The following is a 21851-nucleotide window of genomic DNA, read 5'->3' on the forward strand; positions in this document are numbered from 1 at the left end:
GGTGTGAACTCACAACGATATCCTCAATCTTTGGCCTGGTAAGGTATCTGACCTCCCTGGTTTATGTATACACACAAGAACTTTCCTAAAGGTTTTAAAGAAGACACTAAGCAAAGAAATGCCCCAAAATATACTGTTTACCTGGAGTTCTGGTTGACAGGTGTGAACGTTTTGACATTAGAGGTAATACCAATACAGCATGTCTAATTATAAAATATAATATAGACATCAATTAAATATTCATGACAATATTAAAAGAGAAATTGAAAGCCACCCACCACATTGCTTACAACATGTATTTACAGGACAACAGGTTTGAAGCATGACATTGTTAGTTATGCAGATATGCTCATTGTTAACATAAATTTAAATAAAAATCATCAACATACTTAAAATTTACATAATCAAATAATTGTTAAACCAATCTATTATTAACAGTGAATCAATTAAAAGATAAAATATACTATTCAGTTATGTAAATACTGTGTGCAATTTTTCTCCTGCTGTAAGTAAATGTTATTGTAATACATGTGTATAAACACATATTAACAACGATTAACTTCAGCGAAAATCTAATATGGTAGTATTACATAAATATATATTTTCAAAAACAGTCCTTTCTTATTCTCATGGTATTTTTTTCAGGAGTCCGTGTAAATCTTTCTTTTGTTCATATTTTGCTCTAGTTTTATGGAATTTGAGTTATGACTACCGAGAGAGAGGGAAGGGGAGGACAAGTTGATACACTGGTATTTTTTTCATGTTATTTGGAAACATCAGTCACACACAAAAATCAAAGTCAGTCATCTTGACTTCTCTCTTACTTGTCTCACTGAGTAACAAACTGAATCCATCACAAGCTAACTTCATCTGGCAAATTCTCTCACTGGAGTAGCCAAACTTTCCAAATAAATGTAAAGCTACTATATACGGCAAGTCTTTCAGAAGGTTACAAATAAGATAAGAGAGATGAAAATGTTAATTGGAATTTAAATTTTCAAGAGTACATAGAACATTTTCGGGCCTATGTTTCCATTTTTACGAAAGAAAAATTCCAGTATACCAATGGGTATGGAACATAGTAGCTCACTAGACCCCAACATACATTTATAGGGTGATTGCCTCAAACAACTATTTCTTCTCTAATCATGATGGTACATGTTCAGAGTATTACACCAAATACATGGAAATAAGGAGACAATAGATAGAATTTGAAACCACAAAACGCCACCTGTTCAGTATAATTTACCTGTGATGATACAGGACTAAATCCTTGATCAATAAAATACCTACTGGGATTGTTGTGTTTTGCATTTCGATTTGTGAGGCAAAACATGGGGGACCACACATCAACATCTTTTGAGGGGTAAAACCACAACAAAAGACACAACCATGTATTTAGTAAACTCTATAAAATTCAAAAGTTTGTCTGGAGCTATGAGATTGTCCAGTAGGGTTCCTAGAGAGAGACTTGTCAAGTTGTGTTTTATATGGGTACATGAAACCCAACACACCCACCAGCGACACCAAGCAATTACCTGTATCTTATAATATACCTGTAATAACATGATGCAACATTCCACCTGAAAGACGAGTCATCTCACAAGGATTTCGGTATATATTTACAATCTATGTTTCTTAGATATCACTGTGTTAGAAAACCGATTACATCTGATAATAATGATTATCAGCCTGTGTCATCACAGTATATGTGTGCAGGTTACACAACTTTCACATAAACGTTTCTTAAATGAATCACAAGCTCATACTATAAGCATACAAGCATGAAGACCTTCACCTATGATACAATCTAAAGAAACTGCGAAAATAGCATACAGTGAACTTTAGAATGTTTTTATCGCTCTGAATTACCATACCTGTGATATTTACCTGACATTGGCGACACTTCAGACAAAAAATGATGATATATACATTTATCATTTGAAATAGGTAGGTGCCATCTTCATAGGACTGAATGATAATATTTTTATTTTTAAAATCTGGAATTGAATTGACACATCATCTGACAAATTGTAATTGACAACATAATTTTTCTTGATTTTTTAATCGAAACTCAATATGTATGATCACTTCAATCAGTAAACTGATCATTCAAATTGCAGCAAAGTTTAATATCTAACTTCAAGTTCTATTTAAAAGACAAAAGTTTGATCCTCAGGTCCCCTTTTATAATTATCATGGAGAATTTGGCTCTATCATATCTTTGAATGGTTCCTATACAGATCATGTGTCCTTAAAAAACATGGTTTCCCTATTACATATGCTACTTCTTTCATAACCTTGTCCTTTCCTCAATAAATATCCCTGATCTTGTTCGGTTATTCACAACTTTGCTTTTCTTGAGAGCATGCATCCAAAATTATGTTTTTACCCCAACCTAATTCCCTTACAACATTGCACTGACCCATTACAAATCCTGACTGCATGTGTCCCATAAAATTGTTCAAGATTGAATCCCCTATTCCGATCCTGTGTCCCTCACACACAGGACTCTCAAACACAGATCCTGTCTATGTTTGTCAGCAATATATGCCAGACCCATACAATCAGAAACAAACATGAAACATTCATTGATTATCAATGAAGATAACTGTTCTTTCTTATCTGTTAGTTCATGTGCAGATCATAAAACAAACTGGAGTGCAATGTGTTACAAAACTTGGTCGACATATACTGAGGACAATCTATTGTTTGATTAAACATTTCGTCTGGGACATATGGCAAGAGAGAATTACATTTCAGAGAAATTAACCCTATAAAAATGAAAGAAATTTTACATAATGCATTCACCAAAAATGACTACAGATTACTGACACACCAAGATCAATATAAAAAATGTATAAGAATTATGGACTTAATAAATGACCTGAATAAACTATATATGTCATGATAAAATGCAGAATTAGATTATTCATGAAATGTCTTCTTAACTGATGCTGTATCCTTTCCCTATAGGTAGTGTTAAAGTGTGTTAATATGTGCAGGAGATTAATGAGGTGATCAAAGGAAAGTCAATGAAGGTGTCAAAACCACACACACATTCTATATATACCGTTCCCCAGGAGTTACAGGAATGAAAGACTTTTGTGGAAATGACATCACCATGTTAAATCTTCCAATGACGAGGTGACACAAATATTTAATATTAATACATAAAAAGAATTTGGACAATTCAACAAACAAAAATAAGAGTCATCATTATAAGTCTTACCGAAAGCACTTAATCCAATCTCTGAAATCAAATGGATTCAAATTAATTTAATACATTTTTAAAAAATTGCATCATTAAAGTGGAAAGCAATAACAGAGTTCTAATAAACCACATCATTTCTATTTGAATTAAAACAAAAATCTGGTCCAATTATTTAGCTGCTATCTCAGTTAAATGATGTACATAAGAAATGAGTAAAGTTTACAATGACAACAATGAGTAAACAATGAATAAAACCAGTACTAATTACAGCCATGATGATGGAGTCTTCTAATATGTCATGACATCAAAGCAGGTGGTAATACACTACTGTAATGTGGCACTACAGAAACATTAATTGGAAAGATAAATCATTAGCAGAAAGATTATATTATGATGGTATTGATAATTATGATGATATTCACAGAATCTCCTTGCATTAATAGCATCACAAAATCTGTAAGATCAATAATTCAACAGCATGGCAACCAGAAAAAACATAAACTACATGCTTGGTAATTACCACGGTATTTTTGTTCATGACTGTTCAGTACATGTCTTATACCATATTTTTTTTGGTAATTATAAGACGCATCGGTATATAAACCACATAGCCAATTTTTACAAAGATTGTCTACGCAGCGATACAGAGCCTGGCATTATGTACGACTTACATAACAATATCTGTACTGTTAAATTTTAGCAAAGGCCCTTGCATGATAACATGATTCTGATAGTTCCACATTATTTTTTGTAAATTACACGAAGCCATTCTTATCATAAACAAACATGGCAGTCATTCTAGAAATTGATGCAATGACCTATAGATCCAAGGATGCAACAAGCAATGGCTTCCTAAGCCACCATGAAAGTTCAAAAGATATTACTGTAATTCATATCAAAAGGCATGATTAATCAAATTTACGAGAATGTTATTTGTATTTCATTCCTAAAATTAAAAATCCTGTATATGTTTGCAAATGATGGTTCTATACAATCTGTTTCAGTCACAAACACATGATGGACAGGTACTCGTAAAAACTTGGTACCGACGTCTCATACTGGTGTACTAGTTTCCTCGGTTTAAATCATTTTTATTCTTTCTGGAAGTATCAGCAACTAAAATGATCAGGGTGCAAGGTCACGCAGGTCAACGGTGCATGTGATGCACCTTAACAAAATGGCCATTTATAAACAAATAACGGTCCGTAACCGATGCCCAGACGATACACTTTTTTTTTTATTACAGCATCCTTTCACTACAGAAAAACTGCATATTAAAATGCAATTAAATGAGTCTTTTAAAACAAACATTTCATGCAGAAGTTTGTTGAAATCTATCAAAGACTTCCAGTGTCTATATTTATTTCTTCAGAGAGTTTCATTATCTCCACGATCTTAATGGAAAATGTCAATTGTCATCACACATCACAAAAAAGTATCATACAATCAAGCAAAACTTCACAGAACATCTTTTAACTGTTCCACTTCAGTTCACAAGTAAAACTTACAAGATTATTTCAGTATAAAAAGTAAGAAAGAGGTTCTATCTAAGGGACAATGTGTCTTACTTCCGGTCAAACTTGACTATGTTGTCACAGTGAGTGGGATACTCTATACACTGACAGAAAAACAATTTAATCTGATTTTCAAATGGCACATCTCACCAATATGATTCATTTGACATTGCCAGTCACAATGCTCAGTATTTAAGCACAGTTAATTAATTGACTGTCACCAGTACATTGCCCTATAGATAACCTGCCTGTCAGGTGGACTTGATTGCTAGGGGCATTGTTTTCACCTGCACTGGACTTGATCTATTAAAACTAATTATCTGGGTGGTCATCTCACCACCACAGGGTGTCTAGAGATTCAAACCAGTATCACGTGCCACTTTGCAGGTATCACACTGACTGATTAAGAATGTTGCCATGTAAAGGGATATGATATTTTACCTGTAATGAAATGAAAAATGTAGTAAATGAAACCCAATTAAACCACGCAGGAACACTATAGTTTTAATTTGGAAGTTTGACTGCTGGGAGTCATTGAACATATTCCTCTTACCAAGAGTCTCTGTGGGTGGTACTTATATCACAAGCATTTAACAAGTGTCAGATGTCATAGTGTAACAAGGAAAATTGAAATGCACTTGTTTCATGGTTTCAAATTCATGTTTAAATATCTTATACTGCAATGATACATGAGAGAAAATTGTTCTCATGAACAGAAAGTCCCAAATGATTTTCTAACATGGAACAATGGCAAGAAAATATCTATTGTTCCAGTTTCATATTAGATCAATATTTCAAGGTTACGTTTTATAGCCTGCCAACAGAAATGATATGAAACAATAGTTTTATTTTTAACATTTCGCATGTATTATTTACTGATCTAGTGTTTTGTATCTGTAACTTACTCATATACACATTTAATGACTTTGTAGTAGGTGGTTCGTGTTTCATTTAACAAGACTTTAGTGGGTGGTTTTGTATTCTCTTGGTTACACTACCATGAAACATTTGGATTAAGTATAAAAGAATGTATATACCTATATGAAAAAAATGGAGACCAATATCACTGCATTTTCTCTGTGTTAACATCAACGCTCATTGTACGACCTATTCTAAAGCTGTTAGATATCCTGATGGAAAAAGACTTTCTAGCACAAATTTAAAATGGCTTGTCAGAACGAGTCAATTATTAGCAATTAACTCAACACTGCAGGCTAAAGCAAACCAAAGATGCAGCTTTCAGTCAATTTACATGGAGAAGAGTATACTGGTGAAGAGTATCAGCTTGCCATCATCATACAAAGTAGGTATAATCGCCAATGTCTTGGCAAGTCCTCCAAAATGGAACGGGTACAGTCACCATAGCAACTAGAATACATAGGTCATTTCTATATTCAGAGAAAGACAATGTCATAAGGATCCTATTATTTTATTGTTCAGCAACTATATGAAAGTAAATACATCACTTTTTTTCTGTTGGTCCCCCAGGCAAAAGCTAGCGATGTAATTTCCAGTCTATACCTGGGCGGTGTATACCATAATTTATTCTGTTTTAAAGCGACTTCGAGAGGTCACTTGTCATGGTTATCGCTTTACTGTTTTACAGGTATCATTATAATTGTAGCAGACAGGTGATAGATGACAGTGCTTGGGGGGTATTCTCAGAATCCATCAGAGAACTAGCAGAACAAACTAGGCTATAATAAATTGTTGGTGACTGTTGGTCAAATTATGTTTTTAACCCTTCAGGCATAAAACATAGAGCAGTATTAATTATTTGTAAAGTAAACTACATATACTTTGTCAGTATGCGGAACTTCTTATGGGGCTCTGTGGGGCTACATATTTCATAATATAGCAAAATTCACTAAATACCTGTTTAGTTCACTCCTTAAAATCTACTTCCTGATTGAGCAAATTTCTTCCAAAAATAATACAGAAAGGGGCTTATCGACATTAGTTGGAAAAAGCTCTGGTATGAATCATAAATTGTGGTAATATCAGGTTCATGTATAATCTTAATAACCCTAATATCATGTTGCTTCATCCCTGTAAATGTAGCATTGGGCATTTTGGTTCTCTATTACTGAAGTCACCTGTAGCACTGATTACCTAACTATATAGGAGACACAAGCTAACCTGGGTGTGATACACTAAAGGGCACCTGCATCAATTAGTCTCTTACTTGTGCTTTATTGGAGCCAGGAGATAGACTTGGCCTGCAGGGACACCTGCTTTATTTGTCTCTACGCAGAAAACCTAACAATTTCTTAGCTATTGCATTACATGGCTAATTAGTAGTAACGATCCACCTGGATACAAAAGATGATGATAGGTCCCTTTGGTACCCTGTAAACATTCCTTAGTGTACAATGTAAGCACATCAATATTGATATATATTTTCTTGAGACCTATGAGACCCCATCAATAAATGCCAGCAGCCATGAATCATAAACCGTCTGAAGGTATATATGCCTGAGCTATATTGATGAAGCATCATCAGCACAGAGTCTCTGTGGGATCAGGCAAAGTATTAAAGACCACTATTCACCAGGATAGACTTCAGCACCATCTAATGGATAGCAAATAAATTGGAACATCAACCCACAAGAGATCAGAAATATCCAGGGATTGCGTAGCATTACAAAACAGTGCACAATCTTTGCCATAAATGCCAAAAATTTAATTATTTATGGTCAAAAACATATGTTGGCTAGGACAATCTTAATCAACTTTAGGACTCAATGTAATATCCAAATCATTTTTGCAATGTACTTTAATACTGGCATTTAACAAAGCTACATTTTGTTAACAAATAAATACTGGCCCCATTTCTTGTATTTGCATTGTCATCCTGCATCAACATAAGTACTACAAGACTATACTGAGCTAGCCTATGGCCACTGGTGAACTATACACGACTGCAAAGCATTCTGCTTGAAGTCATACTACTTGTATTCTGTTAAAGAGATCTAGAACCATTTATAATGGCTGATTTAACATAATTGACCTGAAGAGAAATAAAGTCATGCTGCTATTAATTTCAATTGACATGTTATTATTTGACTTCTTCAGAATTAACCATTCTAAATCATTAATGTGATACATGTATATTGTACAGTGGTATTATTGAATATAAATCCAGTAGAAAGTGTTTGACTCTTTTGTGAAGCAAAATATCATAGAAGTAGCACCTAAGACCGAAATGGACAATTTTAAAAAGTTTCTGAGAAAATTATGTAGCTTTTTAATTTTTTTTATTGAATGATTCAGAGAGAATGTAATAATACAACAAAATACATCACTATGTAAGAATCTTCAAATCAAATATGAGAGAAAGAAACTTGGAATGTGTTGCAATTTGACCAGTTTACCAAATATTAGAATGGTTAGTGTTTTGAGAATAAAGATAATCTTTTATCATTTTTAGTAACTGTGTCACTGACAAACATAAATGCGAACCAGAATTGTACTGACTAATAATTTTGGAAAGATTCTTCAAAATGAACTTTCCTTTCATAGTATGTTATTAAGCAAGAAAATAAAGAAACAGATGTTTTCCCCTATAACTCGAAACTGAATTAGATTATCATTTTATTGAAATGTTTCTTTCTCCATATCAGATCATTTGTGTATACTTTATTTATATCCATAAATGTCATCTTGTTAAACAAATGTAACTCTACTTATAAAGATTCTATTCAGTTTCTTACTTGAGGCGTACCACAGGTGAAAAAAATGACATTTACTTATAGAGGTGAACCACATCAATATTTTATCTATCAGATCACACCCTGTCCCCTATTTACTGAAACATGACAACCTGGTTTATTCATCATATAAAGAGTAGACCTCTAATGTGATTCATAATCACCCTAAATTTTGAATCCTTCTCCCGATTGAAAAACCACAAAGATATGTATAACATTTGGTAGGTGTTAAAACCATATTAATATCGATCTCCAGAATGTTTATGTGGGTGTTGACATATATTTGATCAACAGCCAGGGGATTCCTTCTATTAACATAATCACTAGATTGAACTTATTTAAACATATTGAGAAGATTTTCTACGCATTTGCCAATAGGACACCACATGTCATCAATAATGTGTGGGTGTTGTATTACACCCGTTTACAGAGACTTGAATAAAAAAGCCTCTGTTTTAAAGGAATGTTTGTATGGTTGCACAAGCCTTCTGAAATACATTTCATAAGAACATGACAATTCTTTTCATGTTTTTTTTATTAAATGTATCATATCTATATCATTTTATCTTTAAATACTTAAACTAAAATATCCATATCTATACCTAAATTGAAAATTTATGAAAAACAAGCCCTTAGACTATTAAACTTTAAACCTACTTAATTCATCATTTAAAAAAAATTATTACTTCTTTCCGTTGATATCTTCAATTGATTTTAAATTTCAAATTCCAATTTCAAAAATGATGATAAACAAGCTAACTGAATGAAATACTGTTAATTTGTGTTGTAAAACGTCTAACAACAATGTTTAACAGAGAACAACATTGTATCAAATAAATGGCTGTATACGTGGTCGCCAGATAGAAAACGTAAGTTTCCTCTAGTGATAACGAAAGGGAAATGCCCACAGGTAACGCCCGTGTTTTACATTTCCGGACACCGGTGAAATATAACCGTCTATAAAGCATTCAAAATAAATACTTACGTATCGTTACGTCCTTTGCATCTAACTTCGAGACAGTTGTTTCAATATTTGAAAGTTTCTTTGAAATTCTTTCAGATCGATCGAAGATTTTCTGACATTCATCCGAAATATCACAAAAGAGATCGTCGGCATGCCTGACCAAACTAGCAAGCTGTAGTAAAGCTCCAATCAATGAATTAGAGGCTACCGTCAGGTGAGCGGTACCCTCCTCCGCTTCAGAGACATCCAGGGGATGTCCCCCTAAACTCACTGGCTGGACAATTCTCTCTGGAAGTGGCATGATCGCATATACTCCAAAATAATGATTCCTACATGTTTACGTCTCAACACACCTGAGTTACGCTAACTATATGAAACACGCCTGCTCGTTTCAACCGCCATATTCAATTGTATTTCGGGGTACTGTTAGTCGCTGTTACTTTGTCCTCCCACCGATAAGTTCGAAGTTGAAAGTAGGAATGTTTTAAGTATTTCACATTCTATATAAAGTAGAAACTTATAAATATTCATATGAAAAGTATTTTAGATGTATTCTACATAATATATGAAAAAATCAATACAGACATGACTAGTTTACACTCAATACGTATTGTACTATGGGGAGTAGGTGAAGAGGATGGAATGTCTGTGGACAGGTAAATATGAAAGGTTGACTGTCGCGCTTGAACGCTGAGTTGTAATGATAGGTAACATCCTTGTAAATCATGGTTATCTTTTGAACACACGTGGTCACTCGCTGATACCGTTAAAGTACCACTTGATAACACAAATGTTTCATAATTATAAGTCGCACAGGTTAGAATCTTTGTAATTTCATACTTGAAAGCGAATTCTACATTATTTTGTATGTAAATTTAGTATGTTTCGTTGAATGAAACAAATTTATGTACAATTCAGATTTACATAGCTATATTTATATGATCAAGATATAAACAGACATCATTATTTAAGTGTGAAAAATTAATAAAATAAGTTTTACTGAAGCCATTTACATCAGCCTTTAAGAGTCGGGAGGGTAAGTGTAAGATGTAACATGTCAGTGATCACATATATCAGGCGTTTCAAAGCAATTTTTCAGATTTTCAGCAATATGTGGTAATTTTATCAACATACTTGAGGGTTTGGTACTAAGATCAATGGCCAGAGGATTCTTCTATTAACATAATCTCAAGGCTGAACTTAAAATAAACATATTGAGAAGATTTTCTACGCGTTTGCGAATAGGACACCATCGATATATCGTCAATACTGTTGAGTGTTGTATTACTTAATTTTAATACTTGAGGGTTTGGTTATCAGATAAGAATTAAAGATATTAAGATGCCCATGATGTATCTATCTCCTCGGTAACAGGATGAGAATTACATTTGAAATCTTCTTAGTGCAGTGTACCCACTTTGATTGAAATGATATTGTAATAGTAAGGATATGATAGCTTCAATAGTTGTAAGTTCTATATCAGAGTTGATTTCAGTAGGTATTTGACGTTCTGTTGTTCATTTGTAATGTACAGGGCAGTATCTATTCGTGATATCAAATATGGTTATTTCTGTGATGCTGAAAAAGACAAAAATACGCAATTTAGACCCTTGAAATGATATTAAATCGCAGAACCAAGGGTTAATATTATATTCGTGTATTTCAACGAATTTGTCTGAATGACAAACACAAACACATCCCAGAGTCAATTTTATCAGAGGTCACAATCGGGGTCAGCAAAATACACAATAAGAGATGTTTCGCATCACGGACTATCTCGGTCTGGTGATTTATGAATGATATACATGTCGTATATTTTGTGGTGTGTCATCAATGGAATTCCTCACATTATACATTAAGGTTATGTGTCCTTTTGATTTTCAGAGTCTTATATTCTTCACAACTAGGTCACAGATATATACATTTATCAGCTGTGTAAAGGCTTGTAATAAAACATTACCGTTCATTATAATTTACCTAATATACATTTACGTAAGTAGGACTGTTTTCATGTAAGGTCAGAAGAGTTATTTCCCTTAGACTGAAAAAACGAGCACGCGACACAACGGAAAAAAGATTAATGCGTACATATCATTTCACTCTCCAGTGATTGCTTGTTTCGACTTCAAGGAGGCTTAAGAATTGAAATATTTCTAGAGAATGACTCGACATTTGTTATCTTGTGTATTGAATTATATCACTAAAGTTAATCATAAATATCAATATGATGTTTTCTCTTCAAAACCACGAATTAATCTGAATAACTGAGAATACAACCAGTCTATAGCTTTCTCATAGAAATGAATATGTCGTCCTTCCCCATATCACCCAAATAAGGAAGAGGGAAACATGGATATATCATTTATGAAAAAATTGAATAAACATGAAGAAGTATCATTTACACTGCAATGCCTTACATTGAGGAAGTGAAACAGGTATAAATTTCCTCGTTAAAACTCGTATACAATCGTCATTAAACCATGAAAAAGATACAATAACATACTGGATACTTAGACCACTTATATAAAGGTGGATTCGTTCGTTTGAGAGTCGGACCCTCCGAGACCTGGCAAAGAAAATGGAAGCTTTGAACAACAAAACAAATTCAGTATTACAATTCATCTGAGATTCTGTTTTAATAAGTCGTTTTTGATACAACATTCTAACAGCAAGGTCTCAATAAGACTAGAATGTTTTTATCGGCAACAAATGATTGAAATTATAAATCAATTTTCACGAATTGTCAGCAAAGGTAAAAAATGTAGGGCCTAATCGTACAGATATAAAGATAATATCCTCCTCTAGAGGCCACCAGATTTAATACTTCTTATATCTGAGTGTACCTCTCAATCTTTAATAAGGTCCCTATAGTACACATGGTCTCTTATTTAAGATTATATTTTCCACTTTGTATAAACTGCCAGTCCCAATTTCAAACGAAATGGAAATGCCGTTTTTGAACTGCGGTTTTATAGACGATCATTCTACGTTATCTAAGATATTGGGTCATCTGTTACAAAAAGTAAACGGTGTACACATTACAGTATCGATTTTAGTCAATCCCCTAAGTATAGAATTCTTCCGACAATATGTATGCAAATCAATCACTAAAACTGGAAGAGCGGGGATCGGGCGAAAATGAGGTTATGTAGTGGCGAATAAGAATGAAGAAATGACGGTACAGTAGGCGAAGATTATGTGAAGATGAGGGTAGAGAAGGGGGAGGGGGAAGTTCGATGATAGAGAAGGAGACGAGGTTCGATGATAGAGAGGGGAAGGGTGAGGTTTGATGAAAGAGAAGGAGGAGGACGAGGTTCGATGATAGAGAGGGGAAGGGTGAGGTTCGATGATAGAGAAGGAGGAGAACCAGGTTCGATGATAGAGAAGGAAGAGAACCGGGTTCGATGATAGAGAAGGGGGAGGACGAGGTTCGGTGATAGAGAAGGGGAAGGGTGAGGTTTGATGATTGAGAAGGAGGAGAACGAGGTTCGATGATAGAGAAGGGGGAGGACGAGGTTGGTGATTGAGAGGGGAAGGGTGAGGTTGGTGATAGAGGGGAAGGGAACGTAAAAAGATAAGATTAAGAGAAGAGAACTAGGTGGAGGATAGAGAAGAGAGAGGATACATTTATTGGTAGAGGATGGATGTAATAAGTTATGTAAAGAGGAAAGGAGGAGGAGGGGGAGTGTTGATGATAGAAGAGGATGAAAGGGATGGTGTTAATGATAGAGAAGTAGGGGAGGGATGATTTTGTTGATAGAGGAGGGGGACGATGGGAGTGATGGTAGAGGAGGAGGGGATTTGATGGGAGTGATGGTAGAGGAGGTGGGGAGATGATGGGAGTAATGGTAGAGGAGGAGGGGAGATGATGGGAGTGATGGTAGAGGAGGTGGGGAGATGATGGGAGTAATGGTAGAGGAGGAGGGGAGATGATGGAAGTGATGATAGAGGAGGATGGGAGATGATGGAAGTGATGGTAGAGGAGGTGGGGAGATGATGGGAGTAATGGTAGAGGAGGAGGGGAGATGATGGGAGTGATGGTAGAGGAGGAGGGGAGATGATAGGAGTGATGGCTGGGGGTAGAGGGATATATAAGTTTTATATCTGTCTTACCTTAGGTTTCGAAGAAAAATGATTAAGGTATTTTTTATTTTCCTACACGTGTCCTAGTTATTTTTTAATCTGTACACACGGTTTATATATTGTACACGTTTTTACACATGCGTTTAATTTGATTTCGAAGTGCGATAAATAATAATGGTTTGCTTTTGATACCCCTTAACGTTAATTATAGTGTAATTACCTGTCTACTGAGTACAGACAGGAATCTGATTCCAAGCTCGCCACATAAATTTCATTTTGATTGAGACATACAATGTATTTTATTGATACAAAAAATCAATAAGATTGGGTGCAAGTTTTATCAACTTTATCATCGCCCTTTCCCAAAACAAGCACAGTTTTCAACATTTGGCAAAAGATATGAAAGATAGTCCTACAAGTTTCTTTATGATTTTACTGACTAGCCTGAATTACTTACGGAGGGCTTTAACTGGTAGAGGTAATTGACAAGTTATTAGTCTTATTTCTCCATAGAAATATATATATCCCTGTAACACGAAACGAGAACTATGGGTGTAATTTACTAGAGTATTTTAAAGTAAATACGCAATCCATTCAATTAAACTCCAACAAATAGTTTCAGAAAAGGCCTCAGGGTTAATATGGGGTAATTTGAAATCTTGATTGTCACCGGATTAATTTTCTGAAAATATTCTGACTTCATTTGGAATGGTGATACTAAGAGTGCCGTTAACTTAAATGTGAAGAACAACGTATATATTTCTACACAGGTATTAAGTTAAACTTCTATGTATATTGGTAAGTAGTTCGGACATGTTATATTAAGTACATATTTATACACGAACAATAACCATTCAGTCAGCGACCCTTTATCCAAATGTCAGTTGTAGACTAAACAGCCTTGCAGTGTAGTCGGAATATATCGAGTTTTGGTTTCTCTGTGTTTGCTCTTCACTACCTCTATATGTACATTACACAGCATGGGAAAACATTCCACAGAGATGTCCAGACTTGTCTATCACCATACTCCCGTTAGAGACTCAGTCGGTCGAATCGGGCAATTTGTCCCACAGATACCACTTGAAAGACAAATCGCCACGATCCCATACCGCACGACCGAGTTGTCCTGGACAGAGCTTATGGCTGGACGAGTATGACGTTATTCGATACACTGTTCAGACGAGACTATAATAGGCGTACATTTCTACAGGTATGCCACAGGTAAGTCTACCTGGTTTACAAAAGACGCCACACGAGTGATATTTTATTGACCGTACACACAAAATACCTGCTACATTATTTAATACGCGACGGCGTTAAATACGGAAGATGAAATGTTGAAACGGACCAAGATTGCCAGTGTCAATACGATATTCTCTGGAAAGATGTCTTATTAACATGGAGTGATGCGTACACACAACGACACAAACTCCAAACATGTCCGATTTTGGAGGATTACTTATCAGCTGTAAGGATAGATAACAGTGACAAATCAATCGTGGGTTTTGTGTAAGTAGGGAAATGGCACGTTGTTCGTGGACTGTGAAATCGGAGGTCTTTGGAGTGGAATAAAAAAGATTTCCAACACTGGGCTGTATTGTTCGGTTTGCAGAGTACTCGAATACGGAATATAAATATTCTTTCCGAGGAACTGGTGTCATTGTATGAAATCTGTACAATGTCAGTCGCTTCGACGAACTCTTTAATTCGTTATGAGGACGAACTTCGTCGCCGACTTGAGAAGTTGTCCAGGACCTACGACCTAACTACCATGAAGATTTTTATGGTGGTTGAATGTATCGGAGAGGAGCTTGTCTGTAGTACGTACAGCCCGGACCAGAGGGTCCGATGGGAGTCCTTCCTGGCCAGGAAAGAAGCTTGTCGTCTAGATCTCAGCAAGCATGTGAAAAATCGCGCGAGATATCAGGACTTTCTTTACAATGTTTCCAGAGAAGCACAAGGAAAAGACTTCCACGACGCTATGATGAGGTATTTCCATGGGAAAGGAGCCACGGACGCATTCGGACAAGTGACTCGGGTTAGCAGTGAGTTCAGCTTTTGTAATCACATCTGTCAGCTGTTCGAACGAAAATTGGACACGTGGTTCCAATCGTCTGAGGCTGTTGCTGTGAAACTGACAGGCCACGTGAAAGTGTCAAACTGTGTACGCGTAATGACGGGACAGGTAGACGCTCTTTGTCATAGAGACGAGTATATGTATGCAATAAACATTAAGGTCACTGGTATGGATACACCCAGACCACTGGACCTGGCCGAAATGTGTTTGTACAAAGCTTTGGTGATCCAAAATGGACTCTGTGACCCTGATTTACTCAAACTCTGTTTAATCACTCTGCATCTTACGGAAGAGAAACCGATTCTTCGGTTTTGGGAGTATACTCCAACCGACGAAATGGAACAGGCTATTAGGGAAGCAGACGTGGATCGGTTAATTGATGCCGGGAAATTGAGCCAATTTCACGAATTCTGGAAAGACAATGTGCACCTGCCTCCAATGACGTCGATGTATTCTGGCTCGTCCAGGTAAGATAGACTCGTTCAATTTCATCATTGACTAATATTTAGTTGTTTTTTTATATCACATGTTTAAACGACTTTGTCATGAAAAAGCATGCAATAGTATTTCTATTGTTAGATAAAACTTTAAACAGGTAGTGGACCGCGTGAACTGAATATTTGACAAAAATATTGATATTGTATGTTCATACCATATTGGAATATTTCGTTGTTAGGGAGGGCTGACAAGTTGGCATCCTGAGAGACACGCGCGCTCGCTACATGGCGGTTTTAAAGCCGAGACCATCCTACCCTAGAGCCTCTCTACAATAGGACTACGTACTGTCACAACCACATATCGATAATTACCATGAAATGTGTACAAATTTATATGAAATAATCAATACGTTGCTTAGTGTTCAGATCTGGATCACGATATCGCTTTAAGATGCCCTTTTATGATGCATAATCGATGAGTATTTGACAGCTATATATGTCGGCTGTATAGAACTCGGTAATGTTGACCGATTATATATTGTCGTGCACGCGATTTACATGTGACCGACGATCTTGTGTTGTTGACTATATAGATGTAAACCACGAAATAACATTGTATGCATGATTATTTAGCTTTGTAGAGCTTTGGTGATAGTGCATGGCAATGGTACAGGGTTTTATGTTATAAGCGCAAATTAATTAGTTTAAACACCTAACTCTATACTGTTTGATGTTAACTTCTTTGACCTTGGTGTGACTTAGATATTGACTACAACTTTATATCTATCACATTTCTTGCTTGAAATGCTTCTGGTCAGTTACAGCGTTTATAACGCAAATCAGCCACGAAATGCAGCCAAAACGGTTTGATTTTAAACATGATTACTTATCATAATATTAATTATATATATTTGAAGTGGACTTTTGACTATTAAACTCTGTTGTCGAGGGCGATTGACAAAAGCAAATGCATCCAGTATATTATTGGTGAGACAGAATACAATGTGTGTAGTGAGAGCTGATGTATGGCTAAATTTCGTTCCTTAATTTAAATCGAACGCAAACTTATAAATGCCATGAATGTATAATGAACAGCGTGTATGTGCATGATGTATGTTCAGTTATAGAATTATATGGTTAATACAAGAAATGGCTTTGTGATGGCGCATGACAGACGCTGGTTTAGTGATAGCTGGTGAAAATTTTCTTGAATGCATTATGAAAAAGATTTTGGTGATGGCGTATGTCAAACACTTGTTAGTGATATCTGGCGAACAAATTGATGAATGCATGGTAAAAAAGGCTTTGGTGATGGCGCATGGTAAACGCTTCTTAGTGGCATGAGGCGAACAAATCGATGCATGCATGGTGAAAAAACGGCTTTGGTGATGGCGCATGGCAAATGCTTGATAGTTGTATCTGGCGAACAAATCGATGAATGCATGGTTAAAAGGCTTTGGTGATGGCGCATGGCAAACGCGTCGTAGTGGCATGAGGCGAACAAATCGATGCATGCATGGTGGAAAAACGGCTTTGGTGATGGCGCATGGCAAATGCTTGATAGTTGTATCTGGCGAACAAATCGATGAATGCATGGTTAAAAGGCTTTGGTGATGGCGCATGGCAAACGCGTCGTAGTGGCATGAGGCGAACAAATCGATGCATGCATGGTTAAAAGGCTTTGGTGATGGCGCATGGCAAACGCGTCGTAGTGGCATGAGGCGAACAAATCGATGAATGCATGGTTAAAAGGCTTTGGTGATGGCGCATGGCAAACGCGTCGTAGTGGCATGAGGCGAACAAATCGATGCATGCATGGTGAAAAAACGGCTTTGGTGATGGCGCATGGCAAATGCTTGATAGTTGTATCTGGCGAACAAATCGATGAATGCATGGTTAAAAGGCTTTGGTGATGGCGCATGGCAAACGCTTGTTAGACTTGTTAGTAATATCTGGTGAAAATGATAACTAGCTTTGGTGATGGCGCAAGACAAGAATGCATGTTAAAACTGTGGTTATGGTGCATAGTGGGTGCTATGGTATAAAATGAAAATATCGAGAATGCTTAAGAAATAACTTTGGTTGTGGCGCATGACAGACTATATATATATGTATATGTGTGTAGTGAATTAATACATTATAAATGATAGTTTGTATTTGTCGTTGACGTAATAGCTGTAGATGTAAAAAGTAGTACACATAGACATAAGAACACTAACCTACCTCTTGGTTTTATTGGACATTCTTACCATTCCATCCATAGCGCGACAGAAATAGATATTGTTTATAAATAAAAACATTTGGTAGACCTATATCAAGCCTAAAGTGAAAGTAAAATGATATATTAGGTAAACACATAGAAGTACTAGACCGAACTGCTTTGTAACAATGATAACATATAGCTGTAGAAAATCGTAGACAATCAGGTAATTTATGATGACATGGTCATGCTGTTTCTATAATGACGTCGTGTATTCTCTATATCTTATGCTATGTACTAGGCTGTTTCTGTAATGACGTCGTGTATTCTCTATATCTTATGCTATGTACTAAGCTGTTTCTGTAATGACGTCGTGTATTCTCTATATCTTATGCTATGTACTAAGCTGTTTCTGTAATGACGTCGTGTATTCTCTATATTTTATGCTTTGTACTAAGCTGTTTCTGTAATGACGTAGCGTATTCTCTATATATCAAGCGATAATGTATTTTTGGCTTTGGTGTTAGTGCATGTCTTTTTTGTGTGTTGGTGCACTTTTATATTAATGGCGTGTTTGTTGAATAGGAGGTGGTGGTGCATGCTTTTATTTTTTTATTTTTTTTTTTTTCGGTGGTGGTGCATGTTTTTTTTTTCGGTGGTGGTGCATGTTTTTTTCGGTGGTTGTGCATGTTTTTTTTAATCAGTGGTGGTGCATGTGGTATATTTTAGGTGGTGGAGCATGTATTTCACTTTTTCGTCATTGTTTGGGTGGCGGTGCATGTTTTTTTTAGTCAATCTCGTGACATCAAGACTAACAGGCGCTACATTCTATATGTATTTAACATAATGCATCATGAAAGATGATACATAATATTGAATTTTCATTTATTTTCTGGTGGAAAACCTTTTTTTATCATAGATTGGTGGTGGTGCATGCTGTATATTTGGTGGTGGTGCATGCTCTATATTTGGTGGTGGTGTATGCTATATTTTGGGTGGTGGTGTATGCTATATTCTGGGTGGTGGTGCATGCTATATTCTGGTTGACGGTGAATGCTATATTTTGGGTGGTGGTGTATGCTATATTTTGGGTGGTGGTGTATGCTATATTCTGGTTGTTGGTGTATTCTATATTTTGGGTGGTGGTGCATGCTGTATTTTGGGTGGTGGTGCATGTTGTACATTTTGGGTGGTGGTGCATGCTGTATTTTGGGTGGTGGTGCATGTTGTACATTTTGGGTGGTGGTGCATATTTTTAATGTGTGACAGTCAATGCTTTTTTTTTTTTAATTTGTGATACATTTTCTTGGGTGGTGTATGTGTTGTATACAGGTGATAGTGCATGCTATAAAATCCTTTTTAAGTGTTGTTGGTGAATTTGATACGGGATGTTGATGAGATGATCATTGAAACTTGGAGTAGTAATTAATGTTATAAATAATGTGAATATATATTTACTTATTTCATTTTCGATGTCTTGGTGTAACAGTCTATCCTACATGTCCTAACTGCTGGTATTTGTGACTTACGTAAAGATGCCTTCAGTGTGCTGTACTATATGCGTGCAGACCAGCCAGTGTATGTTGGTAGTGTTTTATAATGAAGCGGCAGGATGATGATAGGATAGTTAACAATCATAAAAAATTGATGTGTGTGATTGTGTGTGTTATCATATATGTTTGTTATACACCCCGTGCATTGTTTTCTATATCGTCCTGTGATACGACTATATGTATGCATGAGTGGAGATCTAGTGATTCTATACAAAGTGTATTTTTTGTCTGGTTTGATATGTAGTGATGTATGCTGTGTTGATTGCTTTCCAGTAACTCTTGCTAATTGACAGGGCAATTATTGATACACCTGAAATCAGGCCTTGTGAGTTATATATACATTGCGCGGATGTGATAATTTATGTTAGGGGCATATAAACCGAATGCAAAATAAGGAAATATTATATATTTACATTATACATTGCACGTGTGGATTGATATTAGGGACATATAACTCAAATGCATGGTTAGGAGTTATATATATTTATTCATTGCACGCGTGTATTGGTGTTAGGGACATATAACTCAAATGCATGGTTAGGAGTTATATATATTTATCCATTGCACGTGTGGGTTGATATTAGGGACATATAACTCAAATGCATGGTTAGGAGTTATATATATGTATCCATTGCACGTGTGGGTTGGTGTTAGGGACATATAACTCAAATGCATGGTTAGGAGTTATATATATTTATCCATTGCACGTGTGGGTTGGTGTTAGGGACATATAACTCAAATGCATGGTTAGGAGTTATATATATTTATTCATTGCACGTGTGGGTTGTTATTAGGGACATATAACTCAAATGCATGGTTAGGAGTTATATATATTAATTCATTGCACATGTGGGTTACGCGATTAGAAGCTAAATATTTAACTTAATGTTTAAAGTATGAAATTTATGACATTTTTCTCTCTAGAAAAGTCATTTTTGTTGAATAGCAGTTTGAGTATTCCTTCCATAAACATATTTAAATTTTATATTTATTTATTTATTTTTATCATTATGTTTTTTTATAAGCATGGTGGCGGGAACTGCCCATATTACCAAACTTCACATTCACGGTGGCGGGAACTAAACATATTACTGAACTGCACATTCACGGTGGCGGGAACTAAACATATTACTGAACTGCACATTCACGGTGGCGGGAACTACACATATTACTGAACTGCACATTCATGGTGGCGGGAACCGCACATTTACTAATTTTTTGGGCACATTGCATGTTTTTTATTTGCACGTGGTGATGGGATTTTTATTACGTTATACTTTATACCTGTACTCTGTAGTAAGAGTGGAGTGAGGACGTGTTTTATTTTTACTGTTGTATGTGTCTAGGTGTACGGATGTGTGTGAATTGGAGATTTTTACAATATTAACTATTCAACAACACAAGATTTTCATTCCTCCCCCCCCCCCTCTTTTCCGGTAGATTTCCAGAAATCAATATAAGACAATACATATATATTTCCTAATATTGGGTAGAAGACAGTTTACTAGACTCGTAATCGAGATTTTTCACAATTGTTACAAATAAGTATTTACCACGAGCTTCTGTGAGCGAAGACACGTTGATAGAAGCTGGTTATAACATCTATCGAATCGAAAGACTGTCTGTTGGTTTGATATGAATACATTGATATCCTATCGTGACCAGTGATGATCAAGATCTGAACACTATTCATGTATTAGATGTAGTTGTAAACTGTTTAAAGCACTCACAAAAACATCAACCCTGAAAGATCGGACTTCAATTGGTAAGTATCAGGGAACATAACATTAAAATGAATAGTATTAGTTTGTGTGCTGTCGTCTCTCTTAGCCTTTGTATCTGTGTTCATTAAAACACATTACATAAATGAACGTATTGTTGTAGAATGTTGATATCATAATCTTTTTTACGGGAAAATATTAATTTGTATATAATTCATATAACATTGAACAGTATGTTACGCGAGTATTTTGTTTATGATTAGACCTAGCAGAACCAACATTGGTCCCATCTATCTGATCATTGGTGTGATGGTAAAGCCAAACGATCTCATTAATGATAGCATGTCTATTGTCTCCTGATAGAGCTTGTGTGTAACA

The 21851-nt window shown here is 35.7% G+C and overlaps 1 protein-coding gene across 1 annotated transcript; it reads left to right on the forward strand.

The window, feature by feature from the left end:
- The first annotated feature begins 15163 nt into the window (after positions 1–15163).
- Positions 15164–16033, forward strand: LOC132560662 (uncharacterized). Its single transcript, XM_060225328.1, has one exon. It carries the CDS (start codon positions 15164–15166, stop codon positions 16031–16033), a length of 870 nt encoding a protein of 289 aa, XP_060081311.1.
- The last annotated feature ends 5818 nt before the right edge of the window (positions 16034–21851 follow it).

The sequence above is a fragment of the Ylistrum balloti genome, unplaced genomic scaffold, assembly GCF_031769215.1.
Source record: "Ylistrum balloti isolate Yb309-2 unplaced genomic scaffold, AGI_CSIRO_Ybal_v1 Utg371094, whole genome shotgun sequence".
Classification (NCBI taxonomy): Eukaryota; Metazoa; Mollusca; class Bivalvia; order Pectinida; family Pectinidae; genus Ylistrum; species Ylistrum balloti.